Source organism: Pan troglodytes, chromosome 11 (assembly GCF_028858775.2).
Source record: "Pan troglodytes isolate AG18354 chromosome 11, NHGRI_mPanTro3-v2.0_pri, whole genome shotgun sequence".
NCBI classification, from domain to species: Eukaryota; Metazoa; Chordata; class Mammalia; order Primates; family Hominidae; genus Pan; species Pan troglodytes.
The window spans coordinates 29,311,744-29,329,941 of record NC_072409.2 but is presented as its reverse complement, the minus strand read 5'-3'; the positions used below and the strand labels follow the sequence as shown (position 1 = coordinate 29,329,941).

The 18,198-nt window shown below is 40.7% G+C and overlaps 1 protein-coding gene across 1 annotated transcript in view; it reads right to left on the bottom strand.

The window, feature by feature from the left end:
* Positions 1 to 5,514: 5,514 nt before the first annotated feature.
* Positions 5,515 to 18,198, bottom strand: part of FRRS1L (ferric chelate reductase 1 like) — a 36,884-nt gene continuing 24,200 nt past the window's right edge. The window contains exons 4-5 of the mRNA XM_003312224.4: positions 16,582 to 16,828; positions 5,515 to 12,845 (exon numbers count right to left, since the gene is read on the bottom strand). Coding sequence (XP_003312272.2) covers positions 12,673 to 12,845; positions 16,582 to 16,828 — 420 coding nt within the window. The 3' untranslated portion in view covers positions 5,515 to 12,672. The remainder of the gene's footprint in view (positions 12,846 to 16,581; positions 16,829 to 18,198) is intronic.

The following is an 18,198-nucleotide window of genomic DNA, read 5'->3' as shown; positions in this document are numbered from 1 at the left end:
TGTGCAACAACTGCCAAGAGCACATTGAGCTCCTTAGACCAACAACCATACATTGGACATCTCTTCTATCTTCATAGGACCAGCCTTCCAGATATATAACTCTCCAGTCTGTACCTTCACCACTTTTGTGGTGCCTCCTAATAGGTGTCTTTGCTTCCAATCTTGTCCCTCTCACTACAAGGATTATATTTCTACAACAGACACTTAGTCATGTCGCTCCTTTGCTAAAAGTGAATTGCTAGTGCTTCCCCATTGCAAAAAGAATGGAAGCTTTTGCATGGTATATAATGCCCTGATGACTGAGCCCCAGCTCTTCCCTCTTGCCTATCTGGATAATTCCCATTCATCTTTCAAGCCTCAGCTCAAAATCCTCTCCTTTGTGGAATTTTCCTGATCCAGGGAAACTTAGCAGCTACCTTTACTGTGTAGCACTTAGAGCTATCTCTTCTCAAGTACCAACCACATTATACTGTAATCATTTTCACAAATATCTGAATTCCCCATTGGATCAAAAGTCATCGATAAGCTTTTTTGCATTTGCTCCAGTACTTTGCACACTTTTTTAAAATAATTTTAAAAAGTGAGTAGACACCATATTATTGTAGAGGCTGCAGGATGTGCTGGAAAGAACACAAGCTTTTAAGGCAGACAGATTTGGATTATAATCCTGGCTCTACTGCTTTCTTGCTGTATACCCTTGGATAAATTAACTTACTGAGCATGTTTCCTCATTTGTACAAGAGAGATAAGAAATCTACATTGCAGAGCTGTTGTGAGGACTAGAACTAGTTTATGTAAATAACTAATATGGTACTTGGCCACAGAGTAGTCATTACTTACCTTCCCTTGGGCCCCTTTATACACAGCACTTAGCTGCTATGAACTGAACCCAGCTATGATGGTTACTTTACAATAGAAATTCAAACAGTGACTATTGGAATAGTTATAACAAGGTCTTTTATTACAATTACTGTAAACCAAGGCTGGCAATTGCATGGCATGTGAATTAGTACTTTCGTTTGCTAAGTCCATGGCAAACATTATTAATCTATCACTGAACTATCACTGAAGTCTTTCTCTTCTTTTTTTTTTTTTTTTTTTCAGACAGAGTGTCGCTCTGTCACCCAGGCTGGAGTGCAGTGGCGCGATCTCGGCTCACTGCAACCTCCGCCTCCCAGGCTCAAGCAGTCCTCCCACCCCAGCCTCCCTAGTAGCTGGAACCACAGGCACATGCCACCATGTTCGGCTAATTTTGTTTTGTATTTTTCATAGAGACAGGTTTTGGCCATGTTGCCCAGGTTGGTCTCGAGTTCCTGAGCTCAAGCGATCCGCATGCCTTGGCCTCCAAAAGTGTTGGAATTACAGGCCAAGATTTTTAAAAAATCTCAGTGGCTGAAGGATAAATGTTGCAAGCAAGTCTGATCCCAACAGGCCTTGCCTGACTCCCTACGTACTTCCCCCTCATCCCTCCCACTCCCATAGCTGGACATGTGGCCCCTACTCACAGTGCAGGTCCTGCTAGTTCACCGAGTCAAGGGTAGCCTTTCTTGTCCTTTTGGTCTGTGCCATCCAGCTGCAGCTAACCTCCCATACAACGTCGTGCCATGTCAACGATTTACGAGTTAGTGAAATGTTTCAGTGAAAAGCTTATCAAATCAGTTCAACCAACCTTGATGAAACTGACGTGCCTGGGAGAGGGCCAGATGAATAAAATGAAGTGTAGAGATATATAATTTTTTTTTAAGTCTGCAACAAGACACCTCCTTCCCTTCCTAAGGTGGGAAGAAGGTTGGTGTGAAGGATGGGCATTGCAAGCAGGACTTTGTGACGAAGAATTATGCACTGAAAGCCAGAATTCCCTCTCTAGAAAGTGGCTGACCTTGAGTGTCCATCACTGGTGGTTCCCCCTCTTCACAGGAATGGCTCAAGCTTTACCTGGATAGTTGAAGTTTAAGCCTTAGGGCTCAGGATTTGGAATTCTTAGCCCATTGCTTCCTTAGCTCTATTCCCTACGATATACTCACGCTAAGGCTGAGGCCACCCAGTGGAATAAACAACCAGCCTTCTGCTGCAAACCTGAGCAAGACTGAAAAACAGGAGATGGTGGATGCATTTCAAATTGCCCAGACTAGGCCAGGCGCAGTGGCTCATGCCTGTAATCCCAGCACTGGGAGGCTGAGGCGGGCAGATCACTTGAGGTCAGGAGTTTGAGACCAGCCCAGCCAACATGGTGAAACCCTGTCTCTACTAAAAATACAAAAAATTAGCTGGGCCTGGTGGCACATGCCTGTAATCCCAGCTACTCGGGAGGCTGAGGCAGGAGAATTGCTTGAACCCAGGAGGCAGAGGTTGCAGTGAACCGAGATCGTGCCATTGCACTCCAGCCTGGGCAACAGAGCAAGATTCTATCTTGAAAAAAAAAAACTGCCTAATCTTTCTTTTAAACAAAAAATGATTATTTATTTATTTACTTTGAGACCTAATTATGAGAGTGGCTGATTTTTGTATTTTTGGTAGAGATGGGGTTTTGCCATGTTGCCCAGGCTGGTCTCAAACTCCTGGGCTCAAGCAATCCTCCAGCATTGGCATCCCAAAGTGCTAGGATTACAGGCATGAGCCACCAAGCTGGCCAGACTAATTTTTCTTTATGTGTAAAGAAACCATCTTTATTTGTAGATTAAGTCCTGCTGGTTTTGAATTCTAAGTGCTACATGTTTGTACACTCTGCACCACACTGATGTCACTGCAGCCTCTAACGAGTCTTTAAGCTCATCCTCTTGTTCCACTCCAATCAACATGGAAGCCAGCATGATCTTTCTAAAACACAAGCTAGTCTCTCCCTAAGCCTCCTTATCCCCTGTGGGAAGGTGTCAAAGTTCTTTACTATGATTTGCAAGGTCCTCTGTGAACAGGACCCTGTGAACAGGACCCTGCTCACTCTGCCTCACCTCTCCCCATCCTCACTTCATCCTTTATCCTCCGGCCTTGTGATGCTAGGAATAATGACCCCCAAAGGTAACCAAGCCTTAATTCCTGGAACCTATGAAGCGTTACCCTACATTGCAAAAGGCACCTTGCAGGTATAATTAAGGATCTTGAGATAGGGAAATTATCCTGGGTTATTTCAGTGGGCCCTAAATATAATCACAAGTATCTTTATCAGAGGGAGATTAGACTACAGAATAAAAGAAGGTCATCTGACCAGGGAGACAGAGACTGGAGTGATGAGGCCACAGCCTAAGGAATTTGGTCAGCTACCAGAACCTAAAAGACACAAGGAATGAATTCTATTCCCTGGAGCCTCCAGAAGGAACCAGCCCTGTCAATACCTTACGTTTATTTTTATTTATTTATTTATTTTGAGATGGAGTCTCACTCTGTCACCTGCACTGGAGTGCAGTGGCACGATCTCAGCTCACTGCAACCTCTGCCTCCCAGGTTCAAGCGATTCTCCTGCCTCAGCCTCCCAAGTAGCTGGGATTACAGGTGCCTGCCACCACGCCCAGCTAATTTTTTTGTATTTTTAGCAGAGATGGGGTTTTGCCATGTTGGCCAGGCTGGTCTCGAACTCCTGACCTCAACTGATCCACCAACCTCAGCCTCTCAAAGTGTTGGGATTACAGTGTGAGCCACTGGGCCCCGCCACCAATACCTTAAATTTAGCTGTGTTAAGATTCAGTTCAGATTTCTGGCCTCCAGAACTGTATGAAAATGTGTTTCTGTAGTTTTAAACCACGATGTTTGTGGAAACTGTTTTCAGGAGCAATAGAAAACTAAGATAAGCCTTGTCAGATGACAATGGTTCCACAACACATCCTGCTGGTCTTTCGTCTGAGGCTGTTGGGTTGTTCTCCCCTTTCTTGGTGATGCCCCTGTACACCCTTTGCCTAACATATTTCTACCCCTTTGTTTTAATCATTTAGGCTTCTCTCACAAATTACCACAGACGGACTGGTTTCAGCAACAAAAATTTCTTTCTCATGGTTCTGGAGGCTGGGAAGCCTGAGAGCAGGTGCCAGCATTGTTGGGTTCTGGCGAGGGCCCTCTTCCTGGTTCAAAGATGGCCAGTTTCTCATTGTGTACTCACATGGTGGAGAGTGGAGAAAAGAAGCAAATTCTCTCCTGTCTCTTCTTATATGGACACTAATCCTATTCATGAGGGCTCTACCCTCACGGCCCAATTACCTACCAAAGGCTCCATCTCCAAATACCACCACATTGGGGATTAGGGTTTCAACATATGAATTTGGGAGGAACAAATGTTCAGTCCACGGCACCCCTTCCTTAAGGTTCACTTCAGTATCACCACCTGCTTTCCTAGTTGCCCCAGGCTGGGTGAGGACCTCCACTCAGGTTTAGCATCACACCTGAGCTTTTCCTTACCACTGAATTCACCACAAGGTACTGTCATGGTGTGTGTTTGTTTGACTCTCCGAACAGGCCCCCAGGGTGAGTCCCAGGGTGGGGGCAGAAATCAAGAACTGTTCTTCCTAGAGTCCTCTCTGTGTAATGTCTAGCACAAGGACGAGCACATAAGAGTCTTCGATAAATATTTACTGGCTGGGTGTAGTGGCTTACACCTGTAATCCCAGCAATTTGGGAGGCTGAGGTGGGAGGATTGCTTGAGCCCAGGAGGTTGTGGCTACAGTAAGCTCTGATCGTGCCACTGCGCTCTGGCCTGGGTGACAGAGAAAGACCCTGTCTAAAAAAATAAATAAATAAATAAATAAATAAATATTGATTGATTGAATGAATGAATGAATGGTTAAAGCGTCTTAACCTCCTGGACGCAGGTGACTCTCATGTCCATTGCAGTTCCTCTGTCTCTTCTTATAGCTTATCATCTGATCATCTGATCCTTGTACCTGTGACTGAGCCCTAAGAAATCTCCAAGTCAAACATTAGCCAGGAACAGATTTGATAGCTGGGCTGTCCACTCAGGATACTGCAAAATAAATACTACACGAAACAAGCAGAATACTAAACAAAGAACAAAATATTTGAATTTTTTTTTTTTGGTGAAAATTAGAGCTTCGAATGCAGAATGTGGCAATGCCTGATTCTTTCTTAACATGCCATTCCTTGATCTTCTCAAGCTAGCCCCTGTAGTACTGGCAGCTCAATGACCTCCCTGGTGATTCATTATGCTCTACAACTAAACTCTAATTATTCTCAACATATTATATGGTTTAGTTGCCAATAATGCTGATTATTGAAATTCTTAGAGCTAGCCATGTGCAATTAACCAACTGATACACTTGAAATGGGATTATAGGCCTCCATTCAGTACCTAATAAAGTATTAAACCAAAGCTATAAATGTAAGATTATTTTACAAATTGTTTCTCTACAGGAATTTTTACCTGATGATAGCAACATGATTTTCCTCTTTGTCAGACAAGACAGGTTATCGTCTTCTCCAAGGTCTATAGATTCAGGGAGAAATGAGAGTGACTTTACTGATGAAAGATTTAAAACCAGAAACAGAAAAGAAAAATGCACCAGCGCAAAGCAATAAGGAATTATAAACTAACTTTAATTACATCAACAGGAAGAATTTCAAACTATGTTGTAATTCTTATTTTAAAGTTTAAATCTAATTAATATATTCTGACTAACATAATCATCCAAAGATAAAAGTATTTGTGATGGCAAATGGACAGAACAATCATTTAGGTAGCATCTAGGAATACTGCTACAATTACTTTACATAAATAGAAATCCACATCTTTATTAGTAATGTGCCACACATCTTAGAGTAAAAATTTACATAAGATAGGCTTATAAATATACATAAATCTCAAAATTAATCACAATCGAACATTAGGCACACAATTGTTATAAAACAAATATAACCTATCAATCTCTATGTAAAGGCATAGTTTTTACAAAATAGTATTTTGTAGACAGTCTCAAAAAAGTATATTAATACTCCTGGAGCCAGATTGTTCCAGCATATCAGCATGTCTGTGGGAATAAGGCATCCGGAGAAGCTGCATTCACTCTTCCCCATGGCCAGGGCCTTCTATGTGATGAAACAGGTAGGATTCTAGTGACCTGGGTGAATGCTACACCCACTGCAGTAACCTATTACCTTAGAGAATCAATTACTCTCCAGAAGAATCCAACCAAATGGCTATCAGCCTAATAGCAAATATCCAGGGGAAAACTGAACACATTAATCAAGCAGCAGTGTATTTTATGTTAAAAATCCCAAATAGCTTGATGAATCCATTACATTTTGAGTTGCCAGACATACTTAAAATCACACTAGCCTAGCCACTATTTTCACGAAGAGGAACTTATATGCCAGTCTTTTATTAAATATAAAAACAAAGAAATCTAACTTGAAACTAAATAACTGGATACTTGAATAACTGAATAAGGAACCTAATTAAATACAAAACCTGTATAGGTTGCATCAACATGCCAGTCACTCAGCTAACACTAGTCTTGGTTTCTTAACTAACAGTATAGAAAAGTCACATTCAACAGTGGTACTTTATATGTTCTTAACAATTCATATAATGTTGAATGGAGGAGGCAAGGCTTACTAAAACATCCAGGAATCCTTTCTACAAACTACATTGCTATAAACTCAAGCATAGTTTTGCCTGTAATATGCATAATGTTCTATCTCTTGGGTTTTAAAGTAGGCAAGAGATCAGAAACAGAAACAACCTTGACAAAGACCTTCAAATGCTCATGGTGTGTATATTCAGGCCTTTGTGTATAAACACACACCATCACGTATGTACAAATATACACATGCTCCTCAAGTTACAAGAGGGTTATGTCTCAGTAAACCCATCAATTGTAAGTTGAAACTATCATAAGTCAAAACAATTACGGGACATAACCCCATTGTAAGTTGTAGGAATGTATCAAATGTATATCACTTTCATATCATCGTAAGTTTGAAAACTCTGAAGTTGAACCATCCAAATTCGGGGATCGTCTGTGTATATAAACACACGGAGAACCACCTAACTGTTCACTAAACATAACCAATTCTGTTTAGAGAACAAGGACATACAATTATACACGGCAGCAAAGTATACACATCCCAGCCTCTGGCCTAGTGCAGTGGTTCTCAAACATTTTTCCATTATGGTACATAAGGTAGATGCCACATCACATGTGTAAAACACTCCCATGGTGCAGCAGATTTTGATACAACTTTTTAAAATTTTATTTATTTATTTATTTATTTTTTAGACGGTGTCTTGCTCTGTTACCCAGGCTGGAGTGCAGTGGGGCAATCTCGGCTCATTGAAAGCTCCGCCTCCCGGGTTCACGCCATTCTCCTGCCTCAGCCTCCTGAGTAGCTGGGACTACAGGCTCCCGCCACCACGCCCGGCTAATTTTTTTTGTATTTTTAGTAGAGATGGGGTTTCACCGTGTCAGCCAGGATGGTCTCGATCTCCTGATCTCGTGATCCGCCCACCTCGGCCTCCCAAAGTGCTGGGATTACAGGCTTGAGCCACTGCACCCGGCCAATACAACTTTTTAAAACATCTCTAGGTTAATGAATTACTCTGAAACACTGAAATCCTTACCATGAAGAGCAGTTCAGCAGTGATGGTTGTCCACGATCACCACAGTTACTTAAGACAAAACTGCTGCTTAGCCAGCTCTGTACTTTACTGCCACCACTTTTGCATCAATTCCAGAAAATATATTAGAATGCAAGAGCATGAGATGCCCTGTGCCATTTATTTATAAAAATAAATCAACAATAATTTATTTTAAAAGCAAATTATTCACTAACTTTGATATTCTTACAACTAACCAGTAATAATATGTTACTGGCAGTATCCTTTACAACTAATCATGATATATTGGTGTGTCCCTATCTAAGAACAAGGGTGGGAAAGCCACAGTCCATAAGCAAACCCAGCCTGCTTCTTGTTTTTGTGCAGCCTGCAAGCTAAGAATGGTCTTTGGATTTTTTTAATGGCTTTCTGAAAAAAATCAAAAGGAAAACATTTGTGACATTTGAAAAGTACATGAAATTCAAAGTTCAGTGTCAATTAAGTTTTATTGGAACATAGCCATGCTCATTCATTTATGTATTGTTTATAGCAGAGCCAAACAGAGACTGAAAGCCAAAAAACTACTATCTGACCCTTAACAGAGAAAGTTTGCTGACCCCTGGAGTAGAGATAAGAATGACACACAACCTCAGTGGTCACGTCTCTTATGCACAAAATCCTGAATATAGACAGTAAACTTAATTCCAGAAATAGTAGTAAATACCATCTAGGATGGAAATCCATTCCTGAGTTGTCCAAACTTTCTGATTTCTTTAATGACAAAAGCCAACTTAATTAAATACAGCTTCTGCATTCTATCTGAAATCATGTTTATATATTCACCTTTTGACTCAGCGGAGCAATAAAAAAAGCACTGGGCTCCAAGTTAGAAGCCCTAGGTTTTAGGCAATTCCTTTTAAATTGTCACATTGTTAAAAATGTATTTAAGTCTTGTTTGATCTGTGTATTAAACCTATTAAAAGAACTAAAATGACTGGTAAAATAAAGAATCAAAATGCTTTTAAGCAGAGAAGAAAGTTGATATAGAGTAAAACATGCTCCTTTCCTCTAAATATAACTATAAAAAGTCCTCCGATTAATTGTAAATTACTAAATGGGGGAAAAAGGCACCTAGCTAATTGGAGTGTGGATAGTGGGTTCCATTTAATAAAAGTTTTAATGGATGTGCATGAAGGTGCATGAATGTGTAGGAAATCATATCACCTCCTTAGGCTTCAGTTGCACCTCTGTAAAAAAAGAGCATTGGATTAAATGGTCTCTAAAGTCCTGGCCAGCACTGGTAATTTATGTCAAGTGACCAGCCTCAGTTTTTTCATCTGTAAAATTGGATAAATAATAGAATCTACTTCCTATGGTTGCGGTGAGGATTACATGAGTTAATTCATGTAAAGTGCTTAGAACAGCACTAAATATATTTCACTAGCATTATTATTAATCTATTCAGGTACTTTACAAAAAACACTGGTTGGGCATCTCCTCTGTGACAAGTAGTATATTAGAAAATGGGAATACAGACATAAAATAGAAGTTGATTCTCTTATATTAAGTAGGGATGAATGAAACTGAAGTCTATGGAATTCTCACTTCAGCATGTCTATCGACTGGTAGTTCTCTGAGATAATGGTCAAAGGCCATTCTGTATCACTGGTGTGAATTCTTATTTCTGAAAAATGATTACTGTTAGTACTGTTACTAAGGATGTTTCTATTTATGTTTCAAAAGACAAAGTTCAGTGTTTGCTAACATAATTATTTATGGTTTGAGCATAGGAGGAAGAATATAAAAATGTTGGCCAGTCTCCCAATATACATGAAATGCAAGCCTTCTGAACCAAACAAACTTGCCATAGAAGTATAGTTTCACATATACATTCATTCCACAAATGTTTGCTGAGTACCTGATATGGATAAATGTCTGCTACAATGATGAGTAATGGTCTCTGCATTAGGGAGATAACAAGGAGGACAAGCCAGCAATTCTAGAAAAGTATAATGAGCATGTTGATGAGGAAGCCCAATGTGCTATGGGAGCATTTGATGGGGACCTGGACCTATGTAGTCCAGAGATTTGGAGGAAAAAATATTTAAGTTGTGACCTGATAGGTGAATAGGAGTTCATCAAGCACAAGAGGTGGAGAATATGAACAAAATGAGAGGTGAGATAGAGCAGGTCTGAAGAACTGAGAGCCTCTCAGTCTTGCTAAGACATAGCAAGTGAGGAGGAGTGGCAAAAGATGATATTGCAGGTCACAGAAATGGCTTGCATTTTACCTTAATGGTACTGAGAAGTCATTGAAAGTTCTAAGCATAAATAAGCAAAATCGGTAATCAAATGAGAAATCACTAGTGAAATAATTAGCTTGATTAGAAATGTAAGCGGAAGGAAGCTGCATTCACTTCTTCCTTCCCTGCCTGCTACTAAGCTGAAGTCTCTCTTTTGTTTTAACCTGTTTGTAGCTCAAATATTATACACATAAGAGAGAGAAATATAAAAATATTTGCTTCTTATTTACAACATGGCTGCCTGCATATCAGTATCTTCACTACTAAACAGCCACTAGAGCTGAGAAGATGAGACACAGGCCAGACTTAGCCATGCCCAGAGTGGAGTCAAGGACTTGAACCAGGGGACTTGAGTTTGAATCCCACCCAGTTCCATTATGCACTTGATGTCATTTAATTTCTCCCCATCTGCAATGAACAGTATTTCTCCTCCATTCCTCCTTGGAAGCTTTTGGTAACTGTGTTTGTTGATGTTTTCCTTATTTTGGTTCAACTCCAGGAGAATGTGAAAGCTCTCCCCACAGGCAGACTTTCACCTGTGACATGAATCTGGAGGGTGGTATTAGAAATCACAATCACCAGTGTTGCTCAATCATAAAGCCCACGAAGTTGGAACCAGCTTTAAAGCAACAAGGGCAAGCCAGAGAATTCTAGAATGCCACAGTGGAAATGTCTCAGCAGCACTAACTATACCTGCAGACTTCTCTCCTCAAAATGGGCAGTTAGCACAGACATTTGGAACAAAGAACAAAGGAGTCCTTTGGGGCGCCTAATGTCAAGGCATTACTATGAATTATGGGGACTACCTGTCCAGTTTATAAGTCTGAATATTTTATTTTACTTATTTTTTTGAGACAGGGTCTCCCTCTGTCACCCAGGCTGGAGTGCAAGTGGCGCAATCTTGGCTCACTGCAAGCTCTGCCTCCCAGGTTCAAGTGATTCTCGTGCCTCAGCCTCCCGAGTGGCTGGGATTACAGGCATGTGCCACCACGCCCGGCTAATTTTTGTATTTTTAGTAGAGACATGGTTTAGCCATGTTGGCCAGACTGGTCTCGAACTCCTGACCTCAGGTGATCCACCTGCCTCGGCCTCCCAAATTGCTGGGATTACAGGTGTGAGCCACCATGCTCAGCCACAAGTCTGAACATTTTAAATGGATATTCTAGGTGAATTCACTTTATGGGTCATTTTCCCATTTTCAACTATTTTTTTAAAAGCCACCTCATAAAAAAAATTCTACTCAAAATCTCTACAGTCTCAAAAACTGTTGGCTTATTATTAAAATGCCCTAAATTTTTACTAAGATGTTTTGTCTGATATAACACATTTTTAGGCCAGGCACGGTGGCTCACACCTGTAATCCTAGCACTCTGGGAGGCCAAAGCAGGTGGATCACCTGAGGTCAGGAGTTCGAGACCAGCCTGACTAAAATGGTGAAACTCCATCTCTACTAAAAATACAAAAAAATTAGCCAGGCATAGTGGCACATGCCTGTAATCCCATCTACTCAGGAGGCTGAGGCAGGAGAATCACTTGAACCTGGGAGGCGGAGGTTGCAGTGAAGCTGAGATCACGTCATTGTACTCCAGCCTGGGCGACAAGAGGGAAAATTCATCGCAAAAAAAAAAAAAAATACATTTTTAATCATACTTAAGGTATGCTGGCTCTGACAAGAGAATTCACTGTAACCACAGATGAATACCTTAGTTTTATAAAATTCAGTGGTAGAAAAGTTCAAATTCTAACTGCTAAGAATTCCCTTTTTTTTTTTTTAATATCATTAACACAACTTTACATCTTCAGGAATGCTCACAGTTTGGTCTCTAACCTTTGCAAATAGCAGTAAAAATGTTTTCCCATAGCTGCTCTCTAACTGAGAAGAAATTTCAAATAAATATTATTTATTTAGTTAGTTATTTTTGAGACAGAGTCTGGCTCTGTCACCTAGGCTGGAGTGCAGTCGCACAATCTCGGCTCACTGCAACCTCCACCTCCTGGGTTCCAGCAATTCTCCTGCCTCAGCCTCCTGAATAGCTGGGATTATAGGTGTGCACCACCACGCCTGGCTCATTTTTGTACTTTTTGATAGAGACGGGGTTTCACCACATTGGCCAGGCTGGTCTCGAACTCCTGACCTCAGGTGATCTGCCCGTCTTGGCCTCCTAAAGTGCTGGGATCACAGGCGTGAGCCACCATGCTCGGCCAAAATTTCAAATAAATATGAACTATTTTCATATCATTGTATTTTCTCCAATCTCCCCATTGGCTGTGTAAATATCCAAAAGCACTTCTGCTTTATGGAAATTTGAAATTTCTTCTGCCCAAAAGACTGACTGTGAACTTATGACATTCAGTAAAGTTCTCCCTAGTAATATTCAAAATAACTCTCTGTGCTATAGCACTCATAGTAAAGACTGTTTTGAGACATGATTTCTATACTTAGTTCCTTCTCTGCCTTTCTATTTGTCATTTCTAGCCAAAGTTATATGGTATGTGGATCACAAAAAGGCAGTCTTTTTGGGTCTCAAATCCCATTCAGGAAGATGGCAATCATAATTTTCATCAGTCCAACTCAGAGATGTTGTGAAGTTAAATAAGAAAACATATGTGAAAGTGCTTAGAAAAGGTGTAAGTACGTTCCAAAAGTATAGGGTCATTATTAAACAGTCTTCTTTGACTACAAAAGAAGCTTGTTCTTTCTTCCAAAAAGCTGAAATTATATGAGGCTTTTTTTCTTAAACAATTGAAGCTAAAATTATACTGGATATTCTTTAAAAAATATATTTATACTAAAGACTTCCCAATCCATGTAATCTGTTGGCCCTGCAGCTGTGGTTAGGGGGTTCCCATCAATAGGTAGAAGGTCAGAGCAACAATCAGAAGCAAACAAAATGGAGATGAGAAGGTTTGATAGGCAGCTGATGGCATAAAAATGTCTTCATACTTGTAAATACTGACAACACGCTCTGAAGCCGGCGGTGAGTCTATATCATGTCGAGTGATAGAGCCTTTAAGAAAAAAAGAGAAGGGCGGGGGCAATTGAAAAAAGAACAGATTTATAATGGTATAGGCAAACAATGGAAAAATCAAAAGTCTATTTAGTGTTGAATACGTAAGCAGTGGTTACAAAGATCTGGATTCAGGTATTTGAGTTATCAGAATTCTCTATCGTTGTACATATAATAAAGAACATAGAAATTAGTTAAATTTATCCAAAAAGACTAGTTCTTATTAATCTGCACTCCCCCTATCAGAACAATGCTGTTGGTCTGTTTCCTGCCATCCCAATTTTAAAACTACTAGTTACACAATTTTGTGTGATTATTGTATGATTGCCTCCTAAAACGGCTCTAATGAGTTTTGTCTTATTAATACCCAAATGGGCAAACTATATTTTTATTTCAAACAGCAGAGACTACTAACTTTTTCCCTCAAATCTATCTTGTATATATATGGATCATCAACAACTCCTGACAACACTACTAACGTCTCCCTTACAGATGGAAGCCCTCCTCCACTGTCTGTGGGACACTTAGTAGCCTGCCCAGGCCATGCCAGAGGGAGTGTGGTATACTGGGTGTGTGTCTGCGTGTGTCTGTGTGTCTGGCAGATTAGGGTAGAATGGTATAGAAAGTGGGATGATTAAAGTGCCAAACAAGTCTTTGGATGGGAAACTTTCTTTTAATTTTGTTACAAGTGGAAAGAAGTACAGACTGTGTGTAAAATATATTTAATAATCTTCAGTTGATTAAAAGTGTCTGACCTCCTGAATAATCCATTTGAAACTTGGGCTAGGGAGACTAAGGCATATACATTCAGTGCAAAGGTCTCCTTAGGAATAGGGCTCAGAGTCAGGGCTTTTAAGGTCCTATCTGCTAGGGAAGCCCTGCCAAACTTGACATGTCAGGTCCCTGCTTAGTGTCTGTGCTGGCCCCAGTTAGCAAAAATCAAACTTCTCAGGTTTGTATGCCTGTAGTTTCAGACACTTGGGAGGCTGAGGTGGGAGGATCACTTAAACCTGGGAGGTGGAGGCTGCAGTGAGCTGTGATTGTTTCACTGCACTCCAGACTGGGTAACAGAGCAGACTTTTCTCTTGATAGATCCCAGTCACCTCTCCTACCTAACCTCAGCTCACTGGTCACCTGCAAGGGCTGCTCAACTTAACTATGCGCCTACAGTTCATGCCTTCCTTGAGTGAAATCCAACCTCATACCCCTTTCAAGCCTTAGTTCAAAGTTTTCCCCCTTACAGAGACCTTAGGAGAATAGGTAGGATATAATCAATTAAAAGGGCATTCAGGGAGCCGAGTGTGGTGGCTCATGCCTGTAATCCCAGCACTTTGGGAGGCTGAGGTGGGCGGATCACAAGATCAGGAGTTTGAGACCAGCCTGGCAAACATGGTGACACAGCGTCTCTACTAAAAATACAAAAGTTATCTGGGTGTGGTGGTGGGCATCTGTAATCCCAGCTACTCGGGAGGCTGAGGCAGGAGAATTGCTTGAACCCGGGAGGCTGAGGTTGCAGTGAGCCAAGATCGCGCCATTGCACTCCAGCCTGGGCGACAGAGTGAGACTCCATTTCAAAAAAAATAAAAATAAAAACATAAAAAAAATAGAAGGGCATTCAGGAAACAAGAAAAGCAGAAGCCAGTATATGGGGTAGGAATGTGCCTGTTTTGCTTAGAGTTAGTGAGAAGAACAGAAGTTTTGAGAGAGCTTATCAGGTAAAGCAGGACCAGATTTGGAGAAGGCTTTGAACTTTAGGCTAGTCTGCCATATATGTAAAAAGATGACCTTCTGAAAATACAACTTTTTCCAATTGGTAAAGCAATTTCAAATACTTGTTTTCACTTAATCCTTACAATAATTCCATGGAATAGGAAGTATTATTATCCCCACTTTAGATATAAGGAAATGAAATTCAGAAATTAAATAACAGGCTAAATATTATACAGCTACCAAGGGGCAGAACCAATACTCAAACTCAAATTTTTAGACTTCAGATCCCACTATTTTAGATTACCCCATTTCTCCAGGCTGAGATATAATTTATTTCCCAGGGTACCGAAAGTCATTGAAGTTATAACTGCAGAGCCACTGTTGGTAATCTGGGAAATTAGCAAATGGAAAAGGTGTCACCAATCTGGAGACAGTCAAGTGTCTTCCCAATTGGCAACAGGCAAAATAAAAGGTAGATTATGTCATCTCTGGGCTGATTGGTGGAAACGAATTGAAGGAAAAAAACAACCAGATCAGATTAGGCAGCAAATAGTTGATGAGCACACAGTAAAGAAAGATGCAGTTACCAGGAGCCAGAATGAATTCTCAGTGCAAGGACTGCAAACCAAACTCACTTCCATTCTTGAGCAGGCCCTTAGGCTAATCAACCAGAAGGAATGCTCAAGACTCAGTGTAACTTGATTTTAGCAGTCTCTAAAAGGTCTCATGATATCCTTGGGTCTTTGCTGGGCAAATGCTGCAGAGACTTGCCACCCAAAATGAGGTCATCAATGAACCAGCATGACCAGGGAGCTTATTAGAAATGCAGAATCTTGCCAGGCATGGTAGCTCACACCTGTAATCCCAGCACTTAGGGAGGCCAAAGCTGGTGGATCGGTTGAGCCCAGGAGTTCAAGACCAGCCTGGGCAATATGGCGAAACCCCGTCTGTACTAAAAATACAAAAAAATTAGCCAGGCATAGTGGCGCATGACTCTAGTCCCAGCTACTTGGGAGCCTGAGGTGGGAGGGTCACTTAAACCTGGGAGGTGGAGGCTGCAGTGAGCTGTGATTGTTTCATTGCACTCCAGCCTGGGTGACAGAGCAAGACCCTGGGAGAGGAGGGAAGGGGAGGGGAGACCACTAGAGGGGAGGAGAGAGGGGAAGACCTACAGAAAACTGCACTTTAACAATATAGCCAGGTAATTCCTATACACATAAATATTTAAGGAGTAATGGGTTAAACTATGGGATAATTTGGTAGATTTGTGACTAACAGAATAGTCACAAAGTGGGCCCTAATGAAATGCTTGGTGTCAATCTCTGGAGAAGTCTCCAGAAGCCCTTCCTGTTCAGTACTTTTTATTCTTTCTTTCTTTCTTCTTCTTCTTCTTTTTTTTTTTTTTTTTTTTTGAATGGAGACAGGGTCTCACTATAGTGCCCAGGCTGGTCTTGAACTCCTGGGCTCAAACCATCCTCCCAAAGTGCTGGGATTACAGGCATGAGCCACCACGTCTGGCCCCTGTTCAGTCTTTTTATATTTACAGCATAGCAGTTAAGAGTATTCATGGGCTTTGGGGTCAGACAGACTTAGGATTGAATTTTAATTCTTCTACTAATTAGTTGTATAGCCTTGAGCAAGTTTCTCAATCTCTCTAAAACAAGGACAATAATACCTATACCTCTCAAGGACATGGTGAGGAGTAAATAAGAATGCTGTGAGAATTGAACAGAGCCCTACATACAGCAGATATATGATCTGTTTCATTAAGCATATCACTCATGACATACTATCTTGTACTGCTGTAGCTTTGCATGTGTGTAACTGTTCATTTGTTTGTCCGTATAATAAGTCCATTATAATAAGTCCATGACAACCTTCTGAAGGTAGGAGTCGCATCTCCTTTTCCTTTAAATGATCCAGAGTGCTTATCGCTCTCTTGTGCACACAGTGTGACTTCAATTAACAATGAACACAAGCACAGTGGTGTCTGGCGTTTAATCCAGATGCTGAAATGTAAGCTTACCCTGAATGGCTGGACCCCAAGCAAACAGATAATACCAACTCAAATGCAGATCAACAATTGTTTCGTCTCTGGGAACATTCACAGGGCGTTTAAATCTGCAGGTGACGCGATTATTCTCAAAAACTCCTTCTTCATCTCTGGCAGGGTTTCTCTGAATCTCCTTTGCCCACTGGCCTACATTATAGAAGTGCTGTATGCGGACCCTGCCATTGTCATCATGGACGCAGGCCATGACATCATCACCACCCTAACATGAGAAATGATTGAGAAAAAAAAAAGTCAAAGGTTCATCTTTTGCACACTGGTCACTAGAAATATACATTCCATCACCTCTGCAATTTGAAATCCCACCAAAAAATTCTTTTAAGTGCCATTAAAAACTCTCAACCAGGAGACCGAAGTTACCATCACAATAAGTGACATTCAGTGCCTCCTGACTGATGTTTGGAGAAGACATTACCACCTATGTGGTAATCCTGCCCAAAACACAAACCAACCTAATCATGAAAAAACAATCAGACAAACTCAAACTGAAGGTCATTCTACAAAAAAAATTAAAAAAAACCTAGCCTATAATCTTCAAGGAGTCAGTGTCATAAAATACCAAAAAAAGAAAAAAAAAAAAGGCTAAGAAACTATTTCAAAATATACATGACAACAAAATGCAGTTCTAGGTGTTCCTACATAGAAATTTGGGCTATAAACCCAAAATTTCCCTAAGGACAGTATTGGGACAAGTAGCAACATATGAAAACAAACAATATATTTAATAATACCATCATATCAGTGTTAAACTTCCTGAATTTAATAAACTATATAATAAAAGAGAACATTCTTGATTTTAGGAGATACCTACTTAAGTATTTAGGGTTAAAGGATTATGATATTTGCTATTTAAATGCCAAAATTCCAGAAAATAACAATCAAAAAAATAATAATCAGTAGTAGTAGCAGTAGCAGTAGCAGTAGCAGCAAGCAGTACAGAGAATAAAGCATGTGTGGCTAATGTCATTATTTATGAAAAAGTTCTGGAACTAGGGAGTAGTGATGGTTGCACAACACTGAATGTAGTTGATGCCACTGCATTGACACTTTAAAATCATAAATTTTGGTGCTACTGCACTCCAGCCTGGATGACAGAGTGAGACCCTGTCTCAAAAAAATAAAATAAAATGGTCAATTCTGGCCAGGTGTGGTGACTAGTGCCTGTAATCCCAACAATGTGGGAAGTCAAGACAGGAGGATCATTTGAGCCCAGAAGTTCGAGACCAGTCTAGGCAATACAGTGAGACCCTATCTCTACAAAAAATTAAAAAATTAGCTGGGCATGGGGCTCATGCCTGTAGTCCTAGCTACTCAGGAGGCTGAGGTAGGAGGATCGCTGGGGAGGTTGAGGCTGCAGTGAGTCTTGTTTGTGCCACTGCACTGCAGCTTGGGCAATAGGGTAAGACCCTGTCTCAAAAAATAAAAATAAAAAAATAAATACACAACAACAAAAAATAAAATGGTTAATTTTGTTATGTGCGTTTTACCACAATAAAAAAGTTATTATTTTGTTAATCTAAGTAGCCGTAGTCCCGGCTACTTGGGAGCCTGAGGTGGGAGGGTCACTTAAAC